The sequence below is a fragment of the Heliconius melpomene genome, chromosome 12 (genome assembly GCF_056956725.1).
Source record: "Heliconius melpomene rosina isolate 202511_hmr_F chromosome 12, ASM5695672v1, whole genome shotgun sequence".
In the NCBI taxonomy this organism is placed as follows: domain Eukaryota; kingdom Metazoa; phylum Arthropoda; class Insecta; order Lepidoptera; family Nymphalidae; genus Heliconius; species Heliconius melpomene.
Window position 1 is genome coordinate 4,941,803 of NC_140400.1, and position 26,678 is coordinate 4,968,480.

Sequence of the window (26,678 nt, forward strand, 5' to 3'; positions counted from 1 at the left end):
TTGAGTGTATAATAAATATTTCATAAAACTAAGGAGCGTAAGCCAACATTCTGGCAATCCGTATACAAAGTGAACAGTAGAGTAGAGTCGATACGTCATACGGCGCGCGGGAAGACGCATCGTCTTTCGTAGATATAATTATTTAATTTTCACACTAACCACACAACTGAGTGACTGTGATAATGCCTAACATTATAAATGAAGTTAAATTAGATTTTAAGGACGTACTGTTAAGGCCGAAACGAAGCACACTAAAAAGCAGGAACGATGTAAGTCTAGACTTTTAATGTCTTCAATGAAATTGCTGAAAGATCAAGGTGCAAAATGTAACGTGTTGCTAATTTTAGGCCTTAAGATGTTCTCTCAAGGTTCTTTTTAGTTAACATTTAAAAAGTGCACGAGTAATTCATTTGAGGTTCTTTATCGAGTGCTAAGATAAATATAATATTCACTGCAGTGTAGACTGTGTTTGTAATATAATAAAATATATTCTTTTTTGAAGAAATATTAATAAAATATTCTTTGTTTATATAGATATTGAATAAGTTGTTGTAGTTGTATTTAAAATAATAAATTTCAATGAAGTAAAAGAAATTGCTAATTATTTTATCATAAAAATGCCTATGCAATGTTTAAAAAAAATTAAAAAAGTGTATTAAAAATTTATAACATTCTTGAATACAAGTGATATAACATAAATCTTAAGAGATTAATAAAACATTAATCTCTTAAGATTTATGACTAAATACTTTTTAACACGTTAAATTATGATAATTCTAATCCTCGTAGCTCAGTGGCACAGCGTCTGACTGCTAACGCCAGGGGTTCGATCTCCACTCGAGGGAAGTAATTATTTTCATTTCTCTCCTCTGATAATCAGAGGTCACTGAACATACAATATCATAAATTTATGCGAAAAATATAAAATGTATGTAATTGAAATTATTTTTGTCACTTATCTGTTTACTATTTAGTTTATGTTAAATGTTTTTTTAGCTGTAAGGTGTGTCTCGCATATAGTAGAGTAGGAAGAGCTATCCTAGGAATCCCAGGAATCCTAGTGTTAAAATACTTTGTTCCCATTAAGACACTTCCGTTCCTTACTTTCCGTCGAAGGATTCTGGAGGTATTGCGCGTAGAGTGGCAAAACTCAATGCCGCGCATTGGCTCGTTACCAGAACTAGTAAAATGAATGAAAATATTAAATATTTCAATTCATCGAGTAAGAATCGAACCCACAATCTACGCAACGACTGGCCTCTGTATATAAAGATATTATATTCTCTATTTTAATAATCAACGTAGAAATTGCCATTGTTATCTACGTACGTAACGTGTATTAGTATCAATTTAAGTTAATTTAAAAATGACTGCAAATGCATATTATATGCATGAATAATGCATATGAATATTAAATAAATACGCAAGTATATGAAATAATATATTAGTGATAACATTAATTGTTATTTCCAATGTCTGTAAAATATCAATTTTACTGTACTGTACAGCCTGTTTGACGGGCGGAGGCCTAACTTCTTCCTTCCTTAACTGCCCTAACTTACTCCTTCCTTCAATTACGATTTCTCATAGATAGAGTATCTATCTTCGCTCCCTATCCGTTGTCTTGTTAACCCCACTGTAAAAGCCAGTAAGGTTAAGCATTAGCCTAATGTTCGAAAAATCACTTATATAATCATTTAAACTCTCAGTTAGTATGAAGGTCGTTGGTTAAGAGTAAATATGTTAAGAGAAAATCGGAAACATAGGCAAAGTTAGTTTTTATATAATTGTAAAGATAATATTTGTAATTGTGACTTGTATTTAAAATTTATCTTTTTTATAGCCAAGGTTTTTGGAAAGTTATTGAAATAGCCAAAGTAGCTTTACGCGTTTGCCTGCATAATAGGGAAAAAACCTAGCGCTGAGACACTCTATTCCTCACTTTCTGGCGCATTTTCCAGACATCATATGGCGGAACTCACCGTCGCGTTTGTCTGCTAGAGCAAGAAAATAAAAAAAAATAAAATATATTCCCTCCCCGGAGCGGGAATCGAACTCAAAGCCGACTCGTTTGCAGTCGGATGACCCACTGAGCCACTACGACCTCAATCGCCTGAAATAGCATTTTTAGTTTGTCGTATATTTTCCATTGCCTTCAACTTTGCTCTACATTTTACTTTGTTGTATACGTTGGGTAGGTCGAGTAGTTTGATAAAAATCTCTGATTATTAGCAAAGATTATCTTCACAAGATCATTAGTAAATGTATTCTAGATTTATAAGTTTCGTATTTTTTTTAGTTTAATAAATAGAATATAAATTTTAAAATCATTATAATTCTTATAAAATAATATATAATTCAATTAAGTTCCCATATTAAAAATAACAGAAAAAAACATAATAAAGCAATTAAAATTAAATATATTTTAACGGTATTATAACGATACAGGTGTTGTGATATTTACTTCTACCAGCAACATATTGGTTATGATTTCTATATGATATGATTATCTTCACGATATATTCCGCAAACGGGACGGTAGGCAGTGAGTTGAGAGGCGTAACTCAACGCCGGGCTTGTTGCTGGCACCAAGGCAATAATATTAAGAAATAATAATTCATTGAATTCGAATGAAAGTAAGTTTTTCATTTCCTTTAATGCTACGGATCTAATTATCTAATTTATAAATATTGTTCTATCTTTTATCTCATTTCATATTATGATAGCGTGAGTGATTCACGTGCATCGATTACCATGACGTCGCCCATCTAACAGCAATCCAGATAATACTGGTAATATCTGTTAATCAGTGTGGGTGTTGTGTCGGCTCTCTAAATTGACATGAGCTATCATTGAACCTAATATTGGCATAACGTGAGGCTATTAAGATATTATTTTATACTGGCGACCCGTCCGCGGCTTCGCCCGCTTGAACTATACTAATATTTATTTAATATATTTATGAAATTATTTTCAATAGGATTAATAAGAAAATCGATAAAAAATAGTAAGTGGTAAATTAATTTCTTTATATTAGACTAAACACCTGAGTAACTGAAATGAATAAACAAAATAAGTTAAAGTAACTAAAGGAACTTCTTAATATTAAAAATTAAATTCCTAACTAATTAAAATAAATATAAAACAACAAGTAAACGTAAATTATGGAAATTTTTAATTAAAAAAAAATGCCTAAGTAATTAAAATGAACAATAAATAATAAATTAACTTAAACAAGGAAAATTATTTATATTGCAATACCGAATTACCGAAAAGAAAAACAAAACAAAACTCAAATCAATATTATCGATATTATCAACCAAAAATAAATATTTAGAGGCCATTCGTGGCGCAGGGGCGCAGATGTTGGGTAAAACTCAATACCACGCTTTGATCACCAGAGCAAGGAAGTCATTTAAACATAATCATTCTAATGAGCGGGAATCGAATCATGACGATTGTGGATTCGATTCCCAATGACAAGTCATTTCATTGCGGTACTACGATCTTCATTGGATTTAGCTGACATAGAATAAAGCTAATTAGGATCTAAAAGCCACGCGATATCGCGCCTCATATGCCACGAGTTTTATTACTGTTGACATATGACTCATAGCTGTAAGATAGTTTAGATATATTCAAAATGACTCATGGTCATTCGGGACAAGAGAACTCTATCGACTTATTCTCTATTATACGCTTTTGGTGTGTTACTTATAACGAAACCAACGCTGTTTTGCGCTTCACGCTGTATCCCGTACGCAGCGGGGTAGGCAGAGGGAACCTGGAAAGCTAACCATTAAGTAATCCACTTTCCACCGAATACTTGAGGTATTGTGTGTAGAGTGGCGGAACTTAACGCCGCGCTTTGCCTCGTTACCGGAGCGAGAAAATGAAAATAATAAATATTATTCCGAGTGGGAATCTATCCTTCCCCAGAGTGGATATCGAATCCACCAAAATTTTTAATATGATTAATATTTATTTAAATGAATTTTACCTTATATTGAAATGGATACGGTAATAATACTGATCGGCGCGCTTTTATTTATTCTTTTAGGCGTTAAGTAGTTGATAGTATTGTAATATTACAACTTACCAGCTTAAGACATATAATCTTCTCAACAATAAGACATTTATAGGCTTTCGTAGAACCTACACTTTATAATGGCAAGAATTTTAAATAAAACTATATAACCACCATTATACATATTTGGAATCCCGAATTTTCGTAAGCTTTGCTGTAGTCCATATACAAGTAGTAAATACTGGTTAAATAATATCAATTTAAAAATAATAATGACTTTCACCCTTATTAGGACTTTAGGTTAAATACTTAAATAGGAAAAAACCTTGATTTAATGTTATTTTGCGAAAAGTATAGATAGAAAGTCCAAATTTAAAATAATTCGTGTTTTACATTATCGATTCAGCCCAATGTGGGCTCACCCTTGATAACCGACATTGTTTCGGGAAATATGACGTTCTGGCAAACAGCCCAGTCAGCTGCACCGTCTATTTAGTCGGGAAAATATAGCATGAATAAAAGAAAATTTAGTTATAACATAAAAATATTAAATAAATGAAAGTAGTTCTAAGTTTATTTCGCAAAATTTAGTGATAAATATCTCTATTCTCATTTAGAGAAATAAATCTTGTCTTGTAAAAATTTCTGCCGGGATTAACTTGTATCTGAATCTGTCAATCCTGTGCATTGAACGTAAACTTACAAAATAGATAAATAATTGTAGGGATATATATACTTTACTAGCGGCCCGCTCGCGGTTACACCCGCGTGAACTATGTTATTATTAATTTCTGTATCCATGACTACGTCCTAGTGACGTCTATGCAAAATTTGAGACTCCTAGCATTTGTAGTAACGAAGTTTCATACAAACTTTCGACCCCAAAAACAATCCCTTAGAAGTCGAATATTGCAAATTCCCGTCTTAGCGAGCACCTCCGTCCTATAAGTGACTCCTATGCAAAATTTGAGATTCCTAGCACATGTAGTTTCTGAGATTTCGTGATGAGTGAGTGACCTTTCGATTTTATATATATAGATAAGATAATAACAGAAGAATAAAACATATATTTAATTAATAATTGTCTGTCAGCTTATCTATTTGCTTGTTTTTTTCACTTCTCACGTAAAAACTACACGACGAATTTGATAAAACTTTTTGTAATTTTTTTTTTGTGTTTTAATAAAACTTTGGCGCAATTCGTCTACCAGAACCTTCAAGTTTCTTTGAACACGATTGTAATTTTATTATTTTCATAATACAACATAAATGTTTTCATAATTTTATTAGTGCCTAATAAAAGACAAGGTCGAATCATAGATATATATATATACATAGATAGATATATTGTATCTTTTCGTGTTTTGCAAAATTAGAAATCTCAATAACAACTTTTTATTGGTGGCGTGCTGCAATAATCTGTAACTGGTTACACAAAATGAAAAGCAATCAAACTTTACAAAGACAATACATAGAATTGCGTTTATCGTTTATTTGCCAGGATTTGCATGACCTTAGCAATTTCAAAGATTTTTTTACGATCTGCTTTTATTTTTATTGACTTTATATCCTAATATATATTAATTATGTATATATATATATATTATTCTTAATTGGAAGAGACTTCTAAGATAAGTCCACCATTGTAAACCATATTTTTTATTGTACTTGAGGTCTTCGTAGCGCAGGGGTGCAAGAGTGTAACTGTAACGCGACGGTTGTGGGTTCGATCCCCACTCGGGGGAATGAATTATTATTTGTTGATATTTTCATTTCTTCGCTTTACCGAGACAAAAAATTCGCCGGAATATCGGGAATGGAGTGTCTTAGCACTAGGTTTGATCTACCTACCCTGCTATGTGCGGGTTACAACGTGAAGCGGATTTAATTTTTTATGTGTATTTCGTGCATTAAAGAATATAATAAAGATATATTATCATCATTTAAATCAACTTAGTACTGATAATAGGCGCTGTCGTAATTCACAAGGGACGTACTCGACTGTGTACCACGGTTATAAATTTTAATTACACTACGAGAATATTAATAGTCTATGCTTTTTTTCTTATTCTCTGTTATGAAACAATAAAATTGTGACCTTTATGTCGTAAATCCAACTGTTCTTGTCATTCTTGCCAAGTCTCCTCGTCAGAACTGCTTTTTGCGCCACTGGTATCTCGATGTTCATTCGATTCATAAGTGCTTGTAAAGTTCTATTGGAATACAGAATATTTTGAATTTGCATTTGTATCATCAGCTACTTGATTCTAAGCAAGAAATGGCTAATGAAGTGGCGGAAGTTAACACTGCGTGAGAGCGAGGAAATGAAAATAAATAAATTCTCTGAGTGAGAATCAAACCTACAATCCGCACGACGACGCGGCGGTGAAGCAATTTCTCAACGCTTTCAAAACGTACACATTTTCATTCAATAGAACACGAGGTGATGGGTACGCAAATAGTTGTCGGATGCTGCCAAAAATTCCTACTAGGCGCTTGTTAATATGACAATTTTAAACTTATTAGATAGAATCGCATTCTACTTTGTCTTTGTTAATAATTATATATGGTGTACATAATATGTTTTTTATATTATAATAGATAAGGAAAAATTTAAGGCAGGAAATGAAAAAAAAGAAAAATAAAATAAAAATATTTTTAGTTTTGATGTAAATTCATAATTTATATATATTCTTTTTAACATTTTGTCTTTTACTCTTTGTAGGTAGACCTGTACCGCGAGATTACGTTCCGCAATTCAGGTCAGACGTATCGGGGAGTCCCCGTAATGGCGAGCAACATGGACACCGTTGGCACGTTTGAAATGGCGAAGGAATTGTCAAAGGTAAATGTGAACCAAATGCTTAAAGAAGATTCAATCATTTTTAACCTTTCTAAAGCGTTATTTCATACTAATGATAAAAAACTGTTTTACTGTTGGCTAGTGGTCTGAGCTGTGAGCTTTAAGTTAAGATTTCTAAAATATTATATGTCCATTTATTTTTTCGCTCTGGACCAATTGCTTTGAGTTTCATTATTCAACACGCAATGCCCCCAGAATTCGGCGGAAAGTTGGAAACAGAAGTGTTTTAATGGGAACGTAGTGTCTTAACGCTAGGTTAGTTTGCAATTATTTAATTGTGAATTAGTCAAGATAGTCAAGAATGCGATTAAGTCAAGACAGTATCAATTTTTTGCTTAGCTCATTTTGTATACTCGATAAAATAGTTTTTTTGTTAGCAATAATCTACCGCAACCACCTTTCTAAGAAGTGATAAACTAAATAAGTCTATCACTTCTTACAAAGTATTTGCTATCGCCATAATAAACAGTCTAGCGAACAAGTATAAACATTGTAAGCTTTATTTAAAAATATTGAGATCATAATGTAAATAATGATGCTATATATCCTTTTTGTCTAGTACATACATTATTTAGTGATTTATTTTAAAAAGTTTATCGCATTTTGTATGTTATGTTGAAATTTAAAATTTGGTTGTTTTACGTCATTCGTTTCACTCATACCTACTTCTATTTTGCACAATTTTTACGCAAATGGTTGTGAATTCTAACCCCACTCGAGGAAATGATATTTAATATTTTCATTTCTTCGTTATGCTGTCGAGGCAAAGCGCGGCGTTGAGTTTCGCCACAAACCATGAATGCCTCCAGAATTCACCGAAAAGTAGGGAACGGAGTGTCTTAACACTAGGTTTCCTCTGCCTATCCTGCTGTGTGCGGGATACAGAGTGTGCCTGATTTAATTGTTTTACCTATATGATTTTTTAGCTACATGCTATGTCCAGCGTTAAGAAACTTCGTTACCTACATTTTCATTGCTTGTTGAATGGATACTCTTCTTGCCAGAGGGAGGCGATAAAAATAATTATTTAAAACGAGTGGGAATCAAATCCGCAACCTTCGCATTTACAGCCATACGTGCTGCTGCGCCAATACTTTATTCTTTAGAATATATTTGAAACAAAAGGAAAATATAAAAAGGTCGTATACGTCGTCTTTAAGGAAAAATTTCTTTTCAGCACGGTCTCTTCACCTGCATACACAAATATTACTCATTGGACGACTGGAAAAAATTCGCTGAAGAAAATCCGGGATGTCTAGAACAAATGGGTATGATGTTTTTGTTTTTACGTAATGAAAATATTTATATATAGTTCGGTTGACCAGTCGTGGCCCTAGATTGAGATTGAGAGTTGTGAATTTTACACTGTTAGACAGCGCAGAGAAATGTGGTGGTGGCCTTTGGGAGTCCAGGGTAGCACTATAAGGCACATAGAACCTGTCATACACAATCTTTAGTTATTTCCATTTGACCACGGGGGCGAAGCCAGGAAGCAAAGGGAGGCTAAATTAGTTGTAATTAATGTTAAATTAAATGAGTTTATAATGTACATATATTCGTATTGTTGCCATGAATAGGTATGAATAATATGTCATAAATATGTCATTAAAATAAAATTATTTAAAAATGCTTTAAATAAATATTCGCTTACTTTATATTGTAGCGGCAAGTTCGGGAACTGCAGAAGCGGATTTCGATCGTCTCTCAGAAATTCTAAATAACGTGAAAGATCTGAAATTCGTTTGTTTGGACGTTGCAAACGGATATTCACAGCATTTTGTGGAATATGTGAGGAAAGTTCGAGCTGCGTTCCCTAGTCATACTATTATTGTAAGTTATTTTCTTTTTAATATAATTAAGTTTTTGATTTTATTTCTTTGGTAAGTGTAATATTTTTTTTTTCATAGACGGTAATGACTAGTGTTAGCATTAAAAAAGTTATTATTATTCACTTGCTCTGAGTAGAGTTCCGCCATTAAACACTATATCTCGAGAGAGAGTAGTGTGTCTTAATGTTAAATTCACGCGTGGCTATATCCAGGGGAAATTCTATGGGAGAATGCGTGAAGCTGATAAAAAATATGTTGTTATATAATCATTTTATTTGCATTATTTCTTTCTGCATTATTAAATAATCTGTTTTTATACCTAAGTCATTTTATGTTGAACGATTGAACATAAACGCGATACGCTGCTACAAAGCTTTCAAGGTACAAACAATAAAGTTTTTATTGATCGAACTTCGAAACATAATATTTTCATATTTCTTTGATAATTTCCTAACAAACTAAATTGTAAGCCAAAACGTTAAAGATTATTCATATTAAAAGTTACTTTCAGCTATGTTTCAAGCAAAATTTCTTTAATATTTTATTCGTGTTCCAGGCGGGGAATGTCGTGACCGGAGAAATGGTAGAAGAGCTAATACTGTCTGGGGCAGACATTATAAAGGTTAATTTCTAAAGATTACATTAATGTTAAAACTTTATTATTAAGTTAGGTCCTTGACCCGCGGGAATTTTTTTAACCAAAATTGTATATATTTATTTACATTGCTATTTTTCCCAAATTTCAGGTGGGTATCGGCCCTGGTTCAGTGTGCACGACGCGTATAAAGACCGGCGTAGGGTACCCACAGTTATCCGCCGTTATAGAGTGCGCGGACGCCGCTCATGGATTAAAAGGACATATTATATCGGTACTTTTATATTTATTTTTATTTTACACTGTTTAGAGGCCGACTCTAAACGCGGCGTTTGTGGGTTTGATTCCCAATTGGGGGAATAAAATATTTAATATTTTCATTTTCACGCTCTGTTGACTTTTTTATTTTATTCCGTTCTCCTCTAAACTCTCTCTTTTGATATCTTCGAGTATACGTAGGGACTGTCGATATATAAACATTTTATCATCACCAGGACGGAGGCTGCACGTGTCCCGGCGACGTGGCGAAGGCGTTCGGTGCGGGCGCTGACTTCGTGATGGCGGGCGGCATGTTCGCGGGGCACGACCAGTGCGGGGGCGAGGTCGTCACCAAGCCCGACGGGAAGCAGGTCAAGCTGTTCTACGGCATGTCCTCGTCCACCGCCATGTTGAAGCATTCTGGTGGCATGGCTGAGTATCGGTCTTCTGAAGGTAGGTTGTGTATGATATATACATAAGTTTGATTTTATAGATTTTCTAAAAGCATTTAGTTTTCGATTTTTGGAGTAATATAAACATCCATACAAATTCAAATTAAAATTTCAATTGACTAAAATTAATAAAACTAAATCCTTCTTTCCAGGTAAAACAGTAGAAGTTCAATATCGAGGTGACGTAGATGTAACAGTGAAAGACATTCTAGGCGGTCTCAGATCCGCCTGCACTTACGTGGGGGCGGCGAGACTGAGGGAACTACCGCGACGGGCCACCTTCATTAGATGCTGTAGACAAGTTAACGATGTCTTCTCCTAAGTTATGATGCCCTGTTATCGTGATGTTGGAATTATACGGTACGATCGATGAGTCATGGCCGCTCTGAAGTTAGCTGCGCTGATTTGATTTTAGGAAATATTCCAACTTCAAGGCGGTCATTACTCATCGAACGTACTATATAAGACTAGATAGATTTATTTTTTTTAATTACTAGCTGACTTAAAATAAAAAGTTACACTACGGACAATGAGCTGTGGCCACTCTGAGTTAGGTTTTCTAATCCTAAATTTCTTTGCATTGTTCCCTTGGCATAAAAATAATCAAAAGTAGAAAAATCTACGTACTACAGGTAAGTTCAGGGCGGCCACGACTTTTCGGGCGTACTATACCGTGATTTTTGAAATATAGAAAGAAGACTAGATAGATGATATTTTTTAAACTACTTTCCGGCTTTAATCAAAATTGTTAAAATATCAATCGTGGCATTAATTATATTCTTCTCTTGTTAGTCTTCTCCTAAGTTATGGTAACCTGGTACCGACAAGTTTTAAAATAGAAGATTTGATAGAAGAATTGTGGGTGGCTTAAATTGTTAACATTGTTAAATCTTACGTTTTCCATCTTACGGTATGGTCGCCGAGGCCTGGCCGCCTTGAACTTAGTTATTATGAAGGACTACTCGAAAAGAATATATAGATAAGAATATACAAAAAATATATAGATGTTTTCTTCTATTTCAAAACGTAAAAAAAATATGCTAATGGCTTAAATATATTGAAATTTGTTAATTCTTCAATTAAGCTTATGATGTTTCACTTAAAAATAAAAGATTAGATAGAAAATTTAAACAAAAAATGCTTTTTCAAAATTAATGGTTGGTCGTTAATGATTTCGAATAAATATCGAATCTTTTTGATGTTGTGATATTTGGAAAGAATAGTAAAACTTAAAATATTTTAAAAATTTTAAAACTAACTTAAGCCAGCCGATAAGACTGCTTTGAATCAAAATTCTTAGTCCTTTTAAACTTGAAATATTGAACAAAGTAAATTATAAATAAATAAATATGTAATTTTATCTATTTTATTAATCCTAATTATAAAAAGAAAAAATACCTACCTTTATTAAATAGAAATAGACGCCATGTTGATTAATAATTGTCACAAATAAAAAAATAAATAATTTACTATAGAAAAAAGCTTGTATTGCTAATAAATGTTGCTTAAATAATTTTTACTCTGTTGAGAACGAAGAACGACACGTGAATACTAGTTAAAATGACGCACTCTTACTATTAATAGCACAAAAATATTATTATTTTTAAATTAAAAATAACCTATTGCATATAATGGTTATAATTAAAAAATGTTGCGGCTTCTGACGGTTTTCATATGTAACTATTTAATCTTTCAACATTTCATTCAAACAACGAAATGTGGAAAGTAACGAATACATAAATAGGTACATGTTTAATTTATACTAAAATATAGACTTGCATTGTATTTTTCTATCATACAAACAATAATATAAATTATTATTTTTAATTAAAATTTATTGTTAAAGAATTCAATTATAAAAATAAAACAATGACAAAATGGCGGCCTAAGTATGGTTTTCATCTAAATTAGGTAATTTAGCTAGCTTTATTGAAATAAAAAAAAAAAATCTTATTATTTGTTATTTATCTTAAATTTTTATGTCAACTTTCTGTTGTTTAGAAATATTGTTTGTTACAATATATTTACACTTATCTTTTGTTTTATAATTTTATTCTTCAAGCACAATTAAGTGTAATTATCTTTAGTATAATAATAATTGATAAGATATTATCTGAAAAAAGACGTGTGTGAAAATAAACCATTTATGATTTACTTTGAAATATTTTTATTTATGGAAGAAAAACCTTGAGAATCAAATTTAGTTTAGCGCAATCCTACGTAGGTACCTGCTATAGGTAGGCAGAGGGAATATAGTGTTAGGACAGAAAACAATTCTCATTGCTCTTAACTGTTACGACAACTCTAAGAACTCTAAACTAAAAACCCAAGGAGGTAGAAGGAATATAATTCTGGACATTAAGATAAATACAATTCATAACTTTTAGAGGCACATGAATCAGCTTCACGCTGTACCCCGCATATAACAGCGGCAGATCACATAGGAACCTAGTGTTAAGACACTCCGTTCCCTATTTTCCGTCATAAGAAAATATTGATCAAATTGCACACTTTTGTATCTATTAACCGAACTCTATCTCGTTCCGCGCTCTCGTTTACATACTCGGCTTTGGCGGAACGTGGTAATGAGTCATATTTTTCTGTTCGTGGTGCCGGCATTCATCGATCATCATCGATCAGATGATATCACGTCAAAAAATTACGTGAAACGGGAACATAATTATTAAAAAAGTATTGTATGGAGAATAAAAGATAAAAATTGTAATTATTTATTGGAACATTTTGTGGTTGTACAAATAGCGTTGCCATTTGAGAGACAGAAACATACGTTACAATCTAATTTGTATGAATATCCTTTTGGGCAGATTTCATTCGTCTTCATGTTCACCGGGACAAGATCAATAGATATACTAGACGAAGATCGTTTAGCACAAATTTTGGATGTGCACATCAGCGTCTTCCCATCAGTCAAGCAGCGACATTGATTGCAATTATTCCTGTACCTGTGAAGTGGTTCACAATAACCGTGCACGCTATCAAGTGACTTCACCAGAACTCCTTTGAGATGTTTTTCACCACCTTCAGTGACGTCGAAGCAATTTGTGCTTACTTCGCACATCTCACGTTTTACACCACTTTTAACATAACATAGACAAAGCATACAGTCCACTTCGTAAGCTGTCCCGTCCATGCATTCTAATTTCAGAGCCTCATAAAGTATGTTTGTAGAGAAGCACTGTTTTAAAGTACAATCAATTACTATTTTACCTCGATTGTTTTTAACACATAGACAAGTGTTGCAATCCTTCTTGAATTTAGTTCCTGGTAAGCAGTTCAGAGCGTGAGCAGGCGCTTTAACCAGCTTTAACTTCGTGTGCTTCACTTTAAAATGATCTTTGACAACAAACCTTCTTGTGATGCACTTTCTAGACGTACAATATATGTTTTTACTTGAATCACAGTAACACGAATTACAACGAACAAAAAATAAATCATTAGTTTTTTTGTCATCACATAACGACCGTAATTCTGGCTTTGGTTTCTTTTTGTTTTTATTTGGGCGTACCCTTTCTTTTGTTTTACTGTTTTTTATATGAGAATTAACTGTTAATTGATTATCAGTACTTTTGAAACATAGTAACCTATTATTTGTAAGACATTCACAATCCATACAACCCAATTTATATTTAGATTTTGAATTACAAGATGCATAGATTTCTAGATTGTCACCATTATTCGAAGCTGGAATTTGAGTAACTAGTGCAGGGCCATCCTTCACTTGTAGTGCAGGATCTTTTTCATCACATTCTTTATTAGTGCATAAGGCAGGATCCAAAACAGATTGAGAGGGGCAAAAGCATACATTACAACCGACAAGATAAAGCTTAGTTGGTTCACATTTATATGTATCAGTAAGGTTTGACAGTCCAGTCACTTCTACAGGGTGAAGAACTCTGAATAGGTCTCTGCAAGCTGCGTTGGGCCAATTGCCATCTTGATCACAAACACACAGAGTGTTTCCTCGTTGATAGTGAACGGCTGGTGTGCAAGATGACCGTGTTGATCGCCAAGAGCCATGGCCCTCCATTCCGACATCAATGTCACGAATTGCATCTATAAAAAAAAAATATTCTCAACCTGTTTCCTGTTCGTCATACAACGTCATTAATGAAATGATTAGTGCTCAACTGGCAAGCTTGAAACGCCATAGGAAAAAAACAAAATAAACGGAAAAAAATCATCTTTCTTTTCAGTATATATACGCTTAACTGCGTAACCCAACACCGTACTGTTGCCATATTCGAAAAAAAACAATATACGTGCATAATAATAAATAGCATTTGTGTGATTAAAAGTGAATGACTTTTAATAATATTATAGATTATAAGTTCTATTAAAATGACTGTAAACTTGCCTTTAAAATGACCGAACATGTCTATCTCTTCACATACTCGAGCTTTACACTTATATCGTTGATTTGGATCACAGTAACACCAGTTGCAATCATTTAATACAACTGATTTACTCTGGCATGGCTCATCCCATATCTTTTCAGCGATTGCTAAAAGAAGAATAATAAATGATGAAATCATATATCGCGATGACCATCATCGTCATTATCATCTTCTCGATTCTTCTGCATCTACCGAATGATTTAGGAAACTTAATGATAAGTCATTCCATGGCTAAGAAGACAAAGCGTGACGTTGAGTTCCTCCATTGTCCGTCCCTTACACTCATCTCCCTCTTAAACATGGGAGACAGCCTGAAGCTAAAAAATATTATTAAAAACACCATATCACTAAATGATGAAAATATTTTTTTGAAAACTTACGCTTTTCATGCCTGTATGTTAAAATTTGATTTAAAAGACATAATAAAATTATAAACATTAACATCATGTACGTACTTCTATAATTTTAATTTTGAATTTCATGCCTCATATCTCATAACATAGTTAAACTATAAAGCTAAGGCAGTAAAGAACGAAATACTGCAGCAAATTTTTTATTTTTTTAATTGCTGATAGAGCAGTATACTTTGCCAATAGTAATAAAATGGTAATTAGCAATTTGTTCGAATTAACTCTAAAGTTAATTAAAGTAATCGAACATTTTTCGTAGATCTACTATATAAATTTAAAATAAAGGAAAGATTGGGAGGGGAATCTAGTGTTAGGACCCATTGGTCTTGGCTTTGCGCCTAAACACGAGACACTATGAGTTGACGGATGAAACAACGACCACAACAAGAATGGCTCATATACGCAAACTACATAGCCAAATCCGAAATAAATAATATTGAATGAATTTCTTTACATGTACTAAATACTTTCACGCTTTGCCTCGACACTAGAGTGAAGAAATGGAAATATACATATCATCTCCTCAAGGGGGAATCAAACCCGCAACAAAACATGCTTGTGCTTTTCTCCGACGTCTATATTATAATAGATCTATCAGCTACATAACGTATACAGTATTTTTTTTTAAATTAATTACTTTAGTAACTGCTAACGCGGCGGTCGTGGATTCGATTGCCACTCGGCATTGAGTTTCGTGGCGGAAATTAGGCGGAAAGTGGAAACGGGGTGAGGATATGGCGTGAAAAAAGGAATATTTTTTATCAGATTATTTAATTACAAATATTCTTTGTACATATTATATTTCGATTCATTAAACAAAAGCACGTGTTGCAGTCTACTTTGGTGGTAGCACCTGGCGTACAGTCAGTTCCTGAATCAATAGTAACCATAGATTTTCTCATCACAAGGTTCAAGAATTTACCTAAAAGGTCTGGTATTTTAAGTTTTATTTTAGATGTTCCGTTCACCTCAGCATCATCACCCCACTTAACATCTGTTCCAATAAAAATATCTGCATTATTTGGATTATGAGATTCATCTTTGATATTTACATTATTATTTATACCTGTATCTTCATTGATATTATTTTCATTTTTATTAAATTTAGTTCTTGAATCGATCATTTTTAAATTGGCATCATTATGATTTATTTTTGTCGGGTGTTTCTTAATACGCTTATCCTTTTTCGGCTTGGTTTTTTTATTTATATTGTCTTTCATTACGGTCTTTTTAGCAATTTTTTGCTCCTCTATTTCATTATAATTAGTATTTTTCGTATTACTAGATATTAGCTCCAGTAAATCGTCTAGTAAATTATCACCACACATATTTAAATCGTATTTGCCTACTCGAACTTTTGGACTATCAAAATTATTATTACATAACAATTTATTTTTATCTACACAGTAGCACACGCGGCATGGCGATACCGTGTACCACATACCAGGTTGACATGTGTTATAGGAATAAGACCTTCGAATAATTTTAGATTTATTTCTACATACATGTTTTGTGCATTGACTTTTGTCTATCTTTCCATCAGAGCTACACCGACAGATATTACAATCTATTAAGACATACCCATTAGGATCACATTCTTTTTCATACTGTTGAAGTTCGAAGTATGATCTACAGTATGAATTTGGCCAATCACCGTCTTCAGTACATGTACAATATCCACGCTCACTTCTATATATTTTCTTTGGTTGACATCTTAAGCTATAGTCGTTATTTAACCATAAAGGAATAGCTAAAATTTAATTGATAAAAAATATATAATTGATGTTAAGAAACGTGGATTAGAGGCACAATATCTGACCGCAAGTGCGACGGTTGTGGGTTTGATCCCCATTCATGGGAAAAGATTTTTTTTTATCTCACTCTTGCAAACAAAGTGCCTTGATTACAGGTGGAAAGCGATAAATGCACCGAACTCTCCCTACAGTATATGGGAGCCAACTATTTAAATAGAAAAATACAAATTAAATTAAACAAGTACCTGCCATAATAACTTCAATGTAAAAAAATAAATAAATGATAAAAGCACTCATGGTACAAATTGAATGTTTTCCCTTCCGTAAATTCAATCAACAATATTCAACATTTTATAAAATTTTACGCTGGCTATTTGTATGTATGTGCGTCTAAAGTATAGAAAGTCATATCATAATTTTTAAATTGAATAACTTTTTCATTGATGATTTTCTCATTTCTTTGAAAATTTTATTAACCAAACTAAAATTAATTAGGCTGATAAGTAATTCTATGAATGTGTGTGTGGTTTTTCTTAGAATACATAAAAATGAATATTGTAAAGATTTTTTCTATTATAGGATTATTTTGTTGTCCATCTATCTGATCAAGTATATGTATCAAGATCGCGTCGAGGTACCAAGTTTAAATCCTTTCAGCTGCAGTTAAGGAATAGACAAACAGAAGGAAGATAGTGCTCAGAACATTGCGTTCTCCAGTTTTCGTTTCTTTTGGAGATATTTATGACATACCCATAATTACATACTTTTCCTTCACTTCGTATAATAGGGTAAGCAGAAGGAACCTAGTGTTAAGACACTTCATTGCCTACTTTTCACATCATTTTCGAGATATTACGTAACGTGGTAGGGCAATTCGTAATATTTGCGAATTGCCCTACCACAGCAAAAAAATGGGAATAATTTTTAGAGTTATAAGAAAAATTACAAAATATAAAAAAAATCTCAATTAGTAGTAGCTTTATTGAAAAGAAAAATCGGTTTCTTGTTTACACAACTCTCCGCATCACTTTTGTAGCAGTGCTCCAATATGATAGTACCATTGTTACATTCACAGATGAAACAGTCGTCTTTGACTTGTCCTGGAGTCCGACATTGATATACTGTGTGCTTTAAATGTCTTACTGATACTGTTATAGTTGCGTTTGATTTTGTTGATAATGTTGAATCGTTAACTAGAAAAAGTATATTAATGAGTAAAAGGAGAAAATTTATATTGAAAATTTATTTTCTTCACTCCAGTAACATGATAAAAGGCGCCACTCAACGCAATGTCTTAAAAATTGGGTGGAATGAAGACTAGCTTCTCTCTACCCTGCTACATGCGGGATACAGCGTGATATTAAAAAACGTTTGGTAGTTATTATTACTGCTTTTAGCAAAGAAACTATTATTATCATCTCCATTCATTTAGCATTGAATTAAGGAATGGTATTTTTTTATTGCCATTTTTATTGGTGAAGACATATTTGCCCTAATTGTTAAAGAATTTATTATTTTTTAAAATAAAATCATAGAAAAAATAGTAAGTAGTTAAGTAAAGAATATTAATAGTAATGGATACCATGTCGTCGCCCCATCGGAAGAAAATTGAAACCTGGATGAGGTTGTTCGCAATACACGTTTTTAGGCAACGGTCTGCAGAAATTATTTATATTGCCTATATATGGGCATATACATTCTCTGCATCTGGAAACAAAATAAATATATATACAAGTATCTATATTCCTCAGCAATAATGTATCTGTATAATAATAGAAAGAAAATAAAACAATAATTATTAATATTGGCCTTCTATCAATGAGTACATTACATAGAGTAGAATAAAAAAATTGCGCGTTTACACGAATTGCTCAATTACTTGAAGAATATTATTAACAAATAGATGAGGAATGCAGTTTAAACAGATTGTTACAATATCAAGCAGTAGTTCCTGAGATCAGCGTATTCAACTTAGCTTACCCTTAAAGTTTATAATATTAATAAAATAAAATAAATAATATACCTCGCTTATTTACTATATTTCTTGAAAGACGATATTATATATTTTTTTATGTTTAAATTGTGTTTGTTTTTCTGTTTTTTTTATAAAATTGTTAGTTTATGTTGTGTTGGTGATTGAAAAAAATTAATACATTGTACGTTAATATCAACAATTACCTACCTTATTATATACATAGTCCCAGGGGTACAATCATGTCTTTCTGCACTTTGAGATATATTATATGTGAAACAATCAGTCTCCACGTATCTGCGCACCCGTTTAGATTTTTGCGGAAAATCGGTCGAATAATAATTATTCTGAAAAAGAAGAATTATTATAAGTATACCCAGTAAGATATCTAAAATTAAATATTCGAATTCTACGTCAAAAATTTTATTCGTAGGTACGTGTGTTTTCTAGTAGATACGTACATTTCCTTTTTTTATTGCAATAATAAAAAAAATGAAATATAAAAATATTATATCAATTTCTATAATAAATACTACTTTTTATCATTCTATGACATATAAGCTTCGAAACTTACTTTTTTTCTTAAGTTTTTCTCGTACTCTAACGAAGCATTCTCATTCAACCCTTGTCTCTCCTCACTATTTTCGCATAGTATCGGTTCACACGTTGAATACGACTTCAAACCTAAATCTGAACATACACATAGATCGCAGCCCATCACAAACTCTTCACCTGGTATGCACCGGTCCAAGCTCCTTACCGTGTCGTCTTGGATTTCATTGTTTAATAAATTATCTGAAAATTTGAACATATTCCATGGTGGTACACCACAGGTGTGGTTTGTGCACACCTTATCCTCCTTTTCGCCGTTTGGCGGACAAACACACACGTTGCACATGTCGCTGAAGAGATGTCCGGGGACACATGAATCAACTCTTAGAAAACTCTTTTCACATTGATTTTTTGTACATTTGTCTACATTCTTCAATCCATCGCGAGGACAATAGCAAATATTGCAATCTACTTCGTAATATGCGAGAGGTTCACAAGTAAACTTGTGGTCAGTAACATCTAGACTGTTAAAACAATTGTTTTTGGTACACGCTCGTTCTTGTAAAATTCCACTTTCAGGGCATATACAATAATTACATTTAACTTTGGATATAGACCCAGAAGTACAAACTCCAATTTCATCCTCGTCGGATGGGTGAAGAATGTGTGATTTGTGTGATTCTTGAATTAGTCGTTTCTCTTCACAGTCATCATACGTGCACCATTTCGGATCAATTTTTCCTTTTTTAGAGCAATAACATGTATTACAATCAAAATCAACTAAAGTATTTGGTTCACAGTTTGTATTTATGTCTATGTTGCTTATAGCGCCCACTTGTTTTGTTTTAATTTCTTCGAATAGAGAAGTACAATATAGTTCTTTCACATTATTTGAACATAAGCAGTATCTATTATTGCTGATATACAAAGAATTTGGTTTACATGGATCATTATTTTTAATGTGGTCAATTTTAGTTTTATCAATAATTGACATATCAACGGGAGTTTGACATAAAATCTTTTCTAATATATTTATCTTACTTGCATAAGTACAAGATCTCGTACAATAGTTTTCATTTGTAAAACCATTGCTTAAGCAAAAGCATTCAATGCAAGTGGACACTAATTCACCTTGACTGCATTTATCCGTCTTACCATACCTTAAATAAGACATCGTTGAGCAACTTAATTCAAGACAAGCTGTTTCATTGATTGTGCCTTCAGAGTTACATTCACAAAACAAACACCTGGGACTAGTAAAAGTTCTTGGCGTGCATCGAACCGAGGAACTTCTTAAGGCATGTTTATCTTGAGAATTTCTGGTGCAATCGGATTTTATGCATAAATTCCTATCGCGAGTCCCATTGTCTGAACAGCGACAAACCTCACAATTGTTTCTATATAAAGTCCCTGGTTTGCATTTTTGTGCAAGCTGATTTGGATGCTCACATCTTTGTATGCATTTATCAAGATCGAAAAATCCATATTCCGAGCAAAAACACTGGATACATGGATATAGATACATTACGTTAGGTATGCACTGATTCCTTTTCAAAACGGTTGCTATTTCTGATATGACGTACGAGTGCAAAGAACATGATGCATCAAACACACACTGGGCATCTAAACTCTTACCCGAAGCTGGACACAGGCAGAGGCTACAGTTGACGTAATAGGATTGAAACGGCAAGCAATTTGGACTGTACCCAAATAACGCTGTTTGTGGAAATATTGTATAATTTGTCGTATTGTTTTTACAGAACACATTAGTGCATATAAGCCGTTTGTTTTCTTGGCACACACAACGCTTACAGCCCTCCCAGATTACCTGACCCGAATGACAGAGTTGATTACGAGTTATGTTGGTACAATTTGCCTCGGACCACGCACCTTCGTGGTTACAGTAGCAAAGACGATTATTCAGTATAAAATATGTGTTTGGCACGCAAGCACCTATAAGTGGAAATAAAAATGTGAACCGTTTTGAAAATTTTATAATTAAGAATAACTAAATAAGATACTTACGAAGACCATTAATTTCGTATACTAGATGTGTTAATAAAGCTAAAGATATGCCTTCCTGGAGCATTTTCTTAAACATAAAACTAATAGAAAGTATTCTAAATTATAATTAAAATAGTAAACTAATTTCACGCTCAGCAGGAGGTTTCAGCAATAAAATGCATTCTTGAAAAGATTTCTTTATTTTCAATTATAACATACCTTTATAATTTCTTACAGGTAATTAACTTTTTATTTCTATTATGTAGCTAGACAATATATATTTTTTTTTATTTTGATAATACACTCCATTTACCTAGCTATCTATAATCATTTTAAGTTATTTTATTTTTAACAAGTAAATATTAATCTGTATAAGCACGGCTGTCTGTCACATCCCGTATTTTACCAAATAATTTTGCCTTTCGTTCAATTGTTTGGCCTGAGAATGGGTCAAGCAAGTTTTTTGTGTACACCTCAAGCTACCATCCGGTTGACAGAAGCAATCGTTGCAATGTACTCTGTAAGGCATTAAATATAAAACATATTTTACTATGACGAAAAATATTTAGGTAAAGCCATAATGGCGCAATGAGACGCGCCTGGCTGTATATACAATTTTCATGTATTCAATTATAATTTTAAAAAAGATTATATATTTAAATTATATTGGTACGTCTGGTAACGCAAGGTGGATACCAAAGAACTGGATTTTAGCACATGGTACTGTTTGTTCTATTTTTTCAGCTTCTCGCTATTCCGCATGTAGTACGCAGAGGGAGCCTAGTGTTAAGACACTCTGCCCGCTCCGCCTTTAAAATAAAAAAATATATGTAGGTATATACTACAGACTGGTAGCTTTAAATAATTAGAAAGAATTACATTTAATAATTTCTTTAGTTTGGAGTGCTTAGTGTATACCCCATTTCTACTTGTTGCTGCTAGTTTGCAATATTTAAGTATTTTTTACAACCGAATGATATAATTGATTCGATCGATCGTTATTTAATTTTATTTCTCGGTAAGAAGCCAAAGCGCGACTTTGTGTTCCACCACTTACAACGAAATGTCTCGAATATTTGGTGGAACATGAGCTACAGAGTGTCTTAACACTGCATTGCCTCTATCTACCCTACTTTATGAAGGATACACCATGAATCTATTATGTGAAATATTTTTTAAGGACGACTAATACAATTAAATTCATATATTATAATTAAAATAATCAAATTACTTATAATTTGCATGAGGCACACATTTGTCCTTGGTGGCATCTAAGCTCAGTTTCACTTTATTTCCAGCAGATGTTAACAATTTTCCGCCCATATCACTGACGCAAGTTTTCAATTCTGTACATACACTTTTACCATCCACACATTGACATTTAGCACATTGTTTAATGAAGTCTTTTGTACACTGTGTACCTATAGGTGTTAAGAAATAATATATGAGTATTAATATATTATGAAAGATAGAATGTCACTAAAACCAATGCCTAAAATTAGGAGGGGAAACGGAAAAAGTGACTCATCAACACTGGGTTCTCTTTACTTTAAAAATAAATTAAAATTAACCAAACTCATACTTGCCAGACCAAAATGGCGAGATCTACATAGGTAAGTTTGTAGTAAAACATAATCCTCGTAAAATATTTACCCAAAATAATCAGTGGGAACTAATTCACAAAAGTCAGTAATTCAATTTCAGCGGTATAAGCCAGTTTTTGAATTCTGGTGGAAAAGGACACCGATCCAAGAGGCGCGGGTTCGAATTCCGCTACGTTCAAATGATTAGTGTGTAGTTGTAAAAAGTAATAAATTAACAATAGATAATATAGAAATAAGAGAAATATTTATAGACACTGTCGTATACTACAGGGTCACAACCGTGTGATTACAAACGCTACGGTTGTGGATTGGATCCCATGCGAGGGAATTAAATATTTATTTAACATTTTCACTTTCTCGTAACAAGGCAAAATTGACTTTGACTGTTGACTTCCGCCACTCAACACGCAAAGCCTCAAGAATTCGGCTGACCATGGGTAACAGAAGTGTTAATGGAAATGGATTGTCTCAACACTAGGTTTCTAGGTTCCCTCTACTTATGTGTCAAACGAATACAGGTGAAGCTAAAAAAAAATTACCTGTGAGTTTTTTCGCCTGAATAACAGCATAGCTACTGACATTCAAGCAGTATTTCAATGTGCATACGAGGTCTCGCATATCTGTACAATAGCAAACGTTGCACGCCACCGCGTAGGTTCTTCCCGGCTCGCATTCGGTCCCCACATGAGGTAACCGTGGTATATCTGAGACAGCGCGGGTCTCTAGTTGTGATATTTCGTAATCACTTATGCGATCTAAAATTTAAAATTAAAATTGTTTGTTTTAAAATGTATGTAAATTGATAAAATTACTGAAAAGTACTTTTCAAAAGATAAAGTATTTCGCCAATTAGTTACGTAGTTTCTCTAAAAAAGATATGGAAAGATGCTAACAACATGTAAATTGTAACAAGCGTGTAAGAATATAAACGTAGCTTGATAAACTATGGCTTACTCATCATATCGGACGATTTCGAAGATGCTCGGATTCAAATTACTACTTCTATTAGTATTTTTCTTTTCTACATTTAGAATTACACTTTTTTTTTTTTTTAAATATGTATATAGAGTCTCACAAATATTTGTAGAAGTGTACACTCACTTGATGTAGACCAACTGCACTTTTTCGTGCAAGTAAACACCTGGTTGTGTCTACAGAGACATTTGTAACATCCATTTCTATACAATCTTCCTGGAACACATTCTTTAGAAGGAACTATTTTAGGGAACTTCTTAACTTTATTATAAGTTTCTCTTTCAGGAACATTTCGTCTTTTAAATTCAATTGTTTTATTTCTTTTATATTTTATACTCTGTATTTTCTGTTGAATAGTACTATTGAGACATAGCACTTTGGTGCAAATAAGTGCATTGTTAGGAACACATTGGCAAGTATTGCAAGACAACTTATAAAGTTTACCCGGCACACAGTTGTCTCCTTCTTTGATTCGTTCAATATCTCCCTTTGGGAATTGGTTTTCGGCTGAAATATTACAATATTAATTTAAATATATTACTTATAAGCTTAATTAACATTTTTTTCCACACAGCAGGTTAGGCAGAGGGGGTTGAGTTCCACACAGCAGGTTAGGCAAAGGGGGTTGAGTGTTAATTACTGATTTCCCTTAGTGTCAATAGAACTCAATTTTTTCAATCCCTGAATGACAATAGTAACAGACGCTCTCCCACTCCCAGAGTAGAAATCCACAAAAAAATAATATGAAATACTTATGAATAGCAAGCCATGCTATAATGATATTTATCAATATTTACTTCAAACTAATCATAATTTTCTGATAACATTATATACCTAATACGATATTATTATACATTATTTAAACAAAAAACGCTCACGTACAAACAACATCAATTCTTAAATTCTTGTTATGAATGCTATTGTCGTCCAATGTAATATTTTGAAAATAAGCCCTGCAATTATAAGACATCCATTTCCCCTCATAGTTGCATGTGCAATAGAGATCTTCGTATTGGTAGGTCATCAATGGTTGACACTCCCCTATATTACCTTTACCAGGATTACCTGAAAATAAAAATATTTAAAATTAAAATTAAATATTTAGGTGGATATGCATTTTTTAATTTAGTTAGTAATTACCACTTATTTCTCCTCATCTTTCTTTCTTTCTTATATACAGAGAGTTTCTTTTTCGTGAGATTTAGAGATTTCTCGTGTAAAAAAATATTTAAACAGCTTTTTATAAGTATTTCAATTTCTAATTAATCATACTTGCCAAAAAAATCTAACGTAGGTTAGTTATGTTACTTTTTAGTTTTGTGGTAACACACACTTTAAGGGAGCCCACACTTGGGTCGCAAGTTCCAAACACTATTCTCAGCTTCATCCTTACAACGTCTTAGACTCCCACATGGTGAAAACGTGGACTGCTAAGATGTTTTTTCTATTTCCTCTGTTCAATGTAAACATGATACGCAATGCCCCCAGAATCCGGCGAAAAGTGGAGAACGGAAATGTCTTAATGGGAACGGAGTGTCTTAGCACTAGGTTCCCTGGTTCCTTCTGCCTGCTAGGTGGGATACAGTGTGAAGCTAAAATAATGAGATTTCGACTCACCAAGCGTTTGATTCTGACATTTCGTTGCCCGACATTTAAATATTCCTTCTATATTGCACACGCATTTATGACACGGTCCCTTAGCAATTTGTGACGGCACACACGACTTTTTTACATTTACTTTGACCCCAAAAAAATGTTATTCAATTATTTTTAAAAATATAAGACATTGGTAAGACGATAATTAAAAGTTCACTCTTTCCTAGCTTATATGGAATTTAGGCTATATGTATACTGTCAACAGTATATGTTGACTATGGCACATTAAAAAACATTTAGTCGTAGGAAGAGAGGAGAGAGTAGCGTCTGTCCGAAATACGCACTGTGAGTTTGAGTGAGAGAAGACGTACTGCCGTACTGCGTGAGAGAAAGGGTAGCATGATTGACTGGCGCCGTTACGCGTTACGTAACGAAACGGTTTACCCTCATAAGAAATTATCACTTCAATCTCTTACAATAAAAGTTAGTGTCAGAACCAGGGCACATCATTCAGATAATATAATGACCACATCATTAATTAAATTTCCTAGTTACATTACGATAAAAAGGAATTGTAATCGTGATTTATATTTTTTTTATAAATCAATTAAATTGCATACTTACTTAACAACAAGTCTACACTTAAAGAAAAAAATATCAGCAACACAAATGGCGAAAGCATTTTACGCCTCACTATTTGATAGTTACAATAAAAAATGTGAAAAGAATTTAATTGCAAGAAATTAATTTCTAAATCCATTAAATACGGTAGATGATTTTACATTCAAAAAAACGTAATAAAAGTTGTTCTAATGTAAGCATTAGTGGATTTCAGATATTTAAAGTTAATTAACTTTTCCGACTCCAGCAATCAAAACAAAATAGATTAAATAATAATTAAATTAAATCAGCTTCACGCTGTATCCCGCACACAGCCAGGTAAGCAGAGGGACCTAGTGTTAATACACTTCGTTCTCTACTTTCCGCCGAATTTTGGAGGCATTGTATGGCGGAAGTCACCGCCGCGTTTTGCCTGGACACCACAGCAAAGAAATGAAAATATACATTTAATTTTTTTTTTATTAACTCGATTGCGGATCGAACCTACCGTTTACAGAACTGGCCTCACTTAACAAAACTAGTTGGTAATAAAATATGTAGATAGTATTTGATAATCATGAATAGTATTGAGAATGATAATTAATTTAGGAGATAATTGGTATAGCAAATAATTGGAATACGAAATGATTTGTGTGAAGCAGTCACTGAGAATATAATTTTAAGACACTCACTATTTTAATACACTTCAACTTCTGCTGACTCGAGTTTTGTTAAAATTATATAAGACGTTGCCTTACTTTCTCAGAAAGAA

General features: G+C 32.9%; 5 protein-coding genes across 5 annotated transcripts; 1 reads left to right on the forward strand and 4 right to left on the reverse strand.

Moving 5' to 3' along the window:
* Nucleotides 1–64: 64 nt before the first annotated feature.
* Nucleotides 65–12,178, forward strand: LOC146533548 (GMP reductase 1-like). Its single transcript, XM_085194833.1, has 8 exons — nt 65–269; nt 6,753–6,872; nt 8,068–8,158; nt 8,554–8,720; nt 9,276–9,341; nt 9,466–9,588; nt 9,809–10,025; nt 10,177–12,178. Exons 1-8 carry the CDS (start codon nt 183–185, stop codon nt 10,344–10,346), a joined length of 1,041 nt encoding a protein of 346 aa, XP_085050959.1. The 5' UTR covers nt 65–182; the 3' UTR covers nt 10,347–12,178.
* A 436-nt stretch (nt 12,179–12,614) lies between these two features.
* LOC146533549 (uncharacterized) lies at nt 12,615–14,627 on the reverse strand. The gene is made up of 3 exons (XM_085195337.1): nt 14,591–14,627; nt 14,400–14,546; nt 12,615–14,098 (listed from the first exon to the last, which is right to left on the reverse strand). The coding sequence occupies exons 1-3, from the start codon at nt 14,625–14,627 to the stop codon at nt 12,750–12,752; spliced, it is 1,533 nt and encodes a 510-aa protein (XP_085051463.1). The 3' UTR covers nt 12,615–12,749.
* Nucleotides 14,628–15,481: 854 nt separating this feature from the next.
* Nucleotides 15,482–16,855, reverse strand: LOC146533550 (uncharacterized). Its single transcript, XM_085195338.1, has 2 exons — nt 16,849–16,855; nt 15,482–16,599 (listed from the first exon to the last, which is right to left on the reverse strand). The coding sequence occupies exons 1-2, from the start codon at nt 16,853–16,855 to the stop codon at nt 15,620–15,622; spliced, it is 987 nt and encodes a 328-aa protein (XP_085051464.1). The 3' UTR covers nt 15,482–15,619.
* Nucleotides 16,856–17,505: 650 nt separating this feature from the next.
* On the reverse strand, nt 17,506–21,216 carry LOC146533551 (uncharacterized). The gene is made up of 5 exons (XM_085195340.1): nt 21,153–21,216; nt 19,150–20,843; nt 18,786–18,922; nt 18,186–18,310; nt 17,506–17,796 (listed from the first exon to the last, which is right to left on the reverse strand). The coding sequence occupies exons 1-5, from the start codon at nt 21,214–21,216 to the stop codon at nt 17,567–17,569; spliced, it is 2,250 nt and encodes a 749-aa protein (XP_085051466.1). The 3' UTR covers nt 17,506–17,566.
* Nucleotides 21,042–25,466, reverse strand: LOC146533552 (uncharacterized; the record flags this gene model as incomplete). The annotated part of the gene is made up of 6 exons (XM_085194838.1): nt 21,042–21,649; nt 22,363–22,552; nt 23,275–23,490; nt 23,837–24,217; nt 24,593–24,775; nt 25,328–25,466. Coding segments are annotated over 6 exons (1,239 nt in total), but the record flags the coding sequence as incomplete, so codon positions are not given.
* Nucleotides 25,467–26,678: the final 1,212 nt, after the last annotated feature.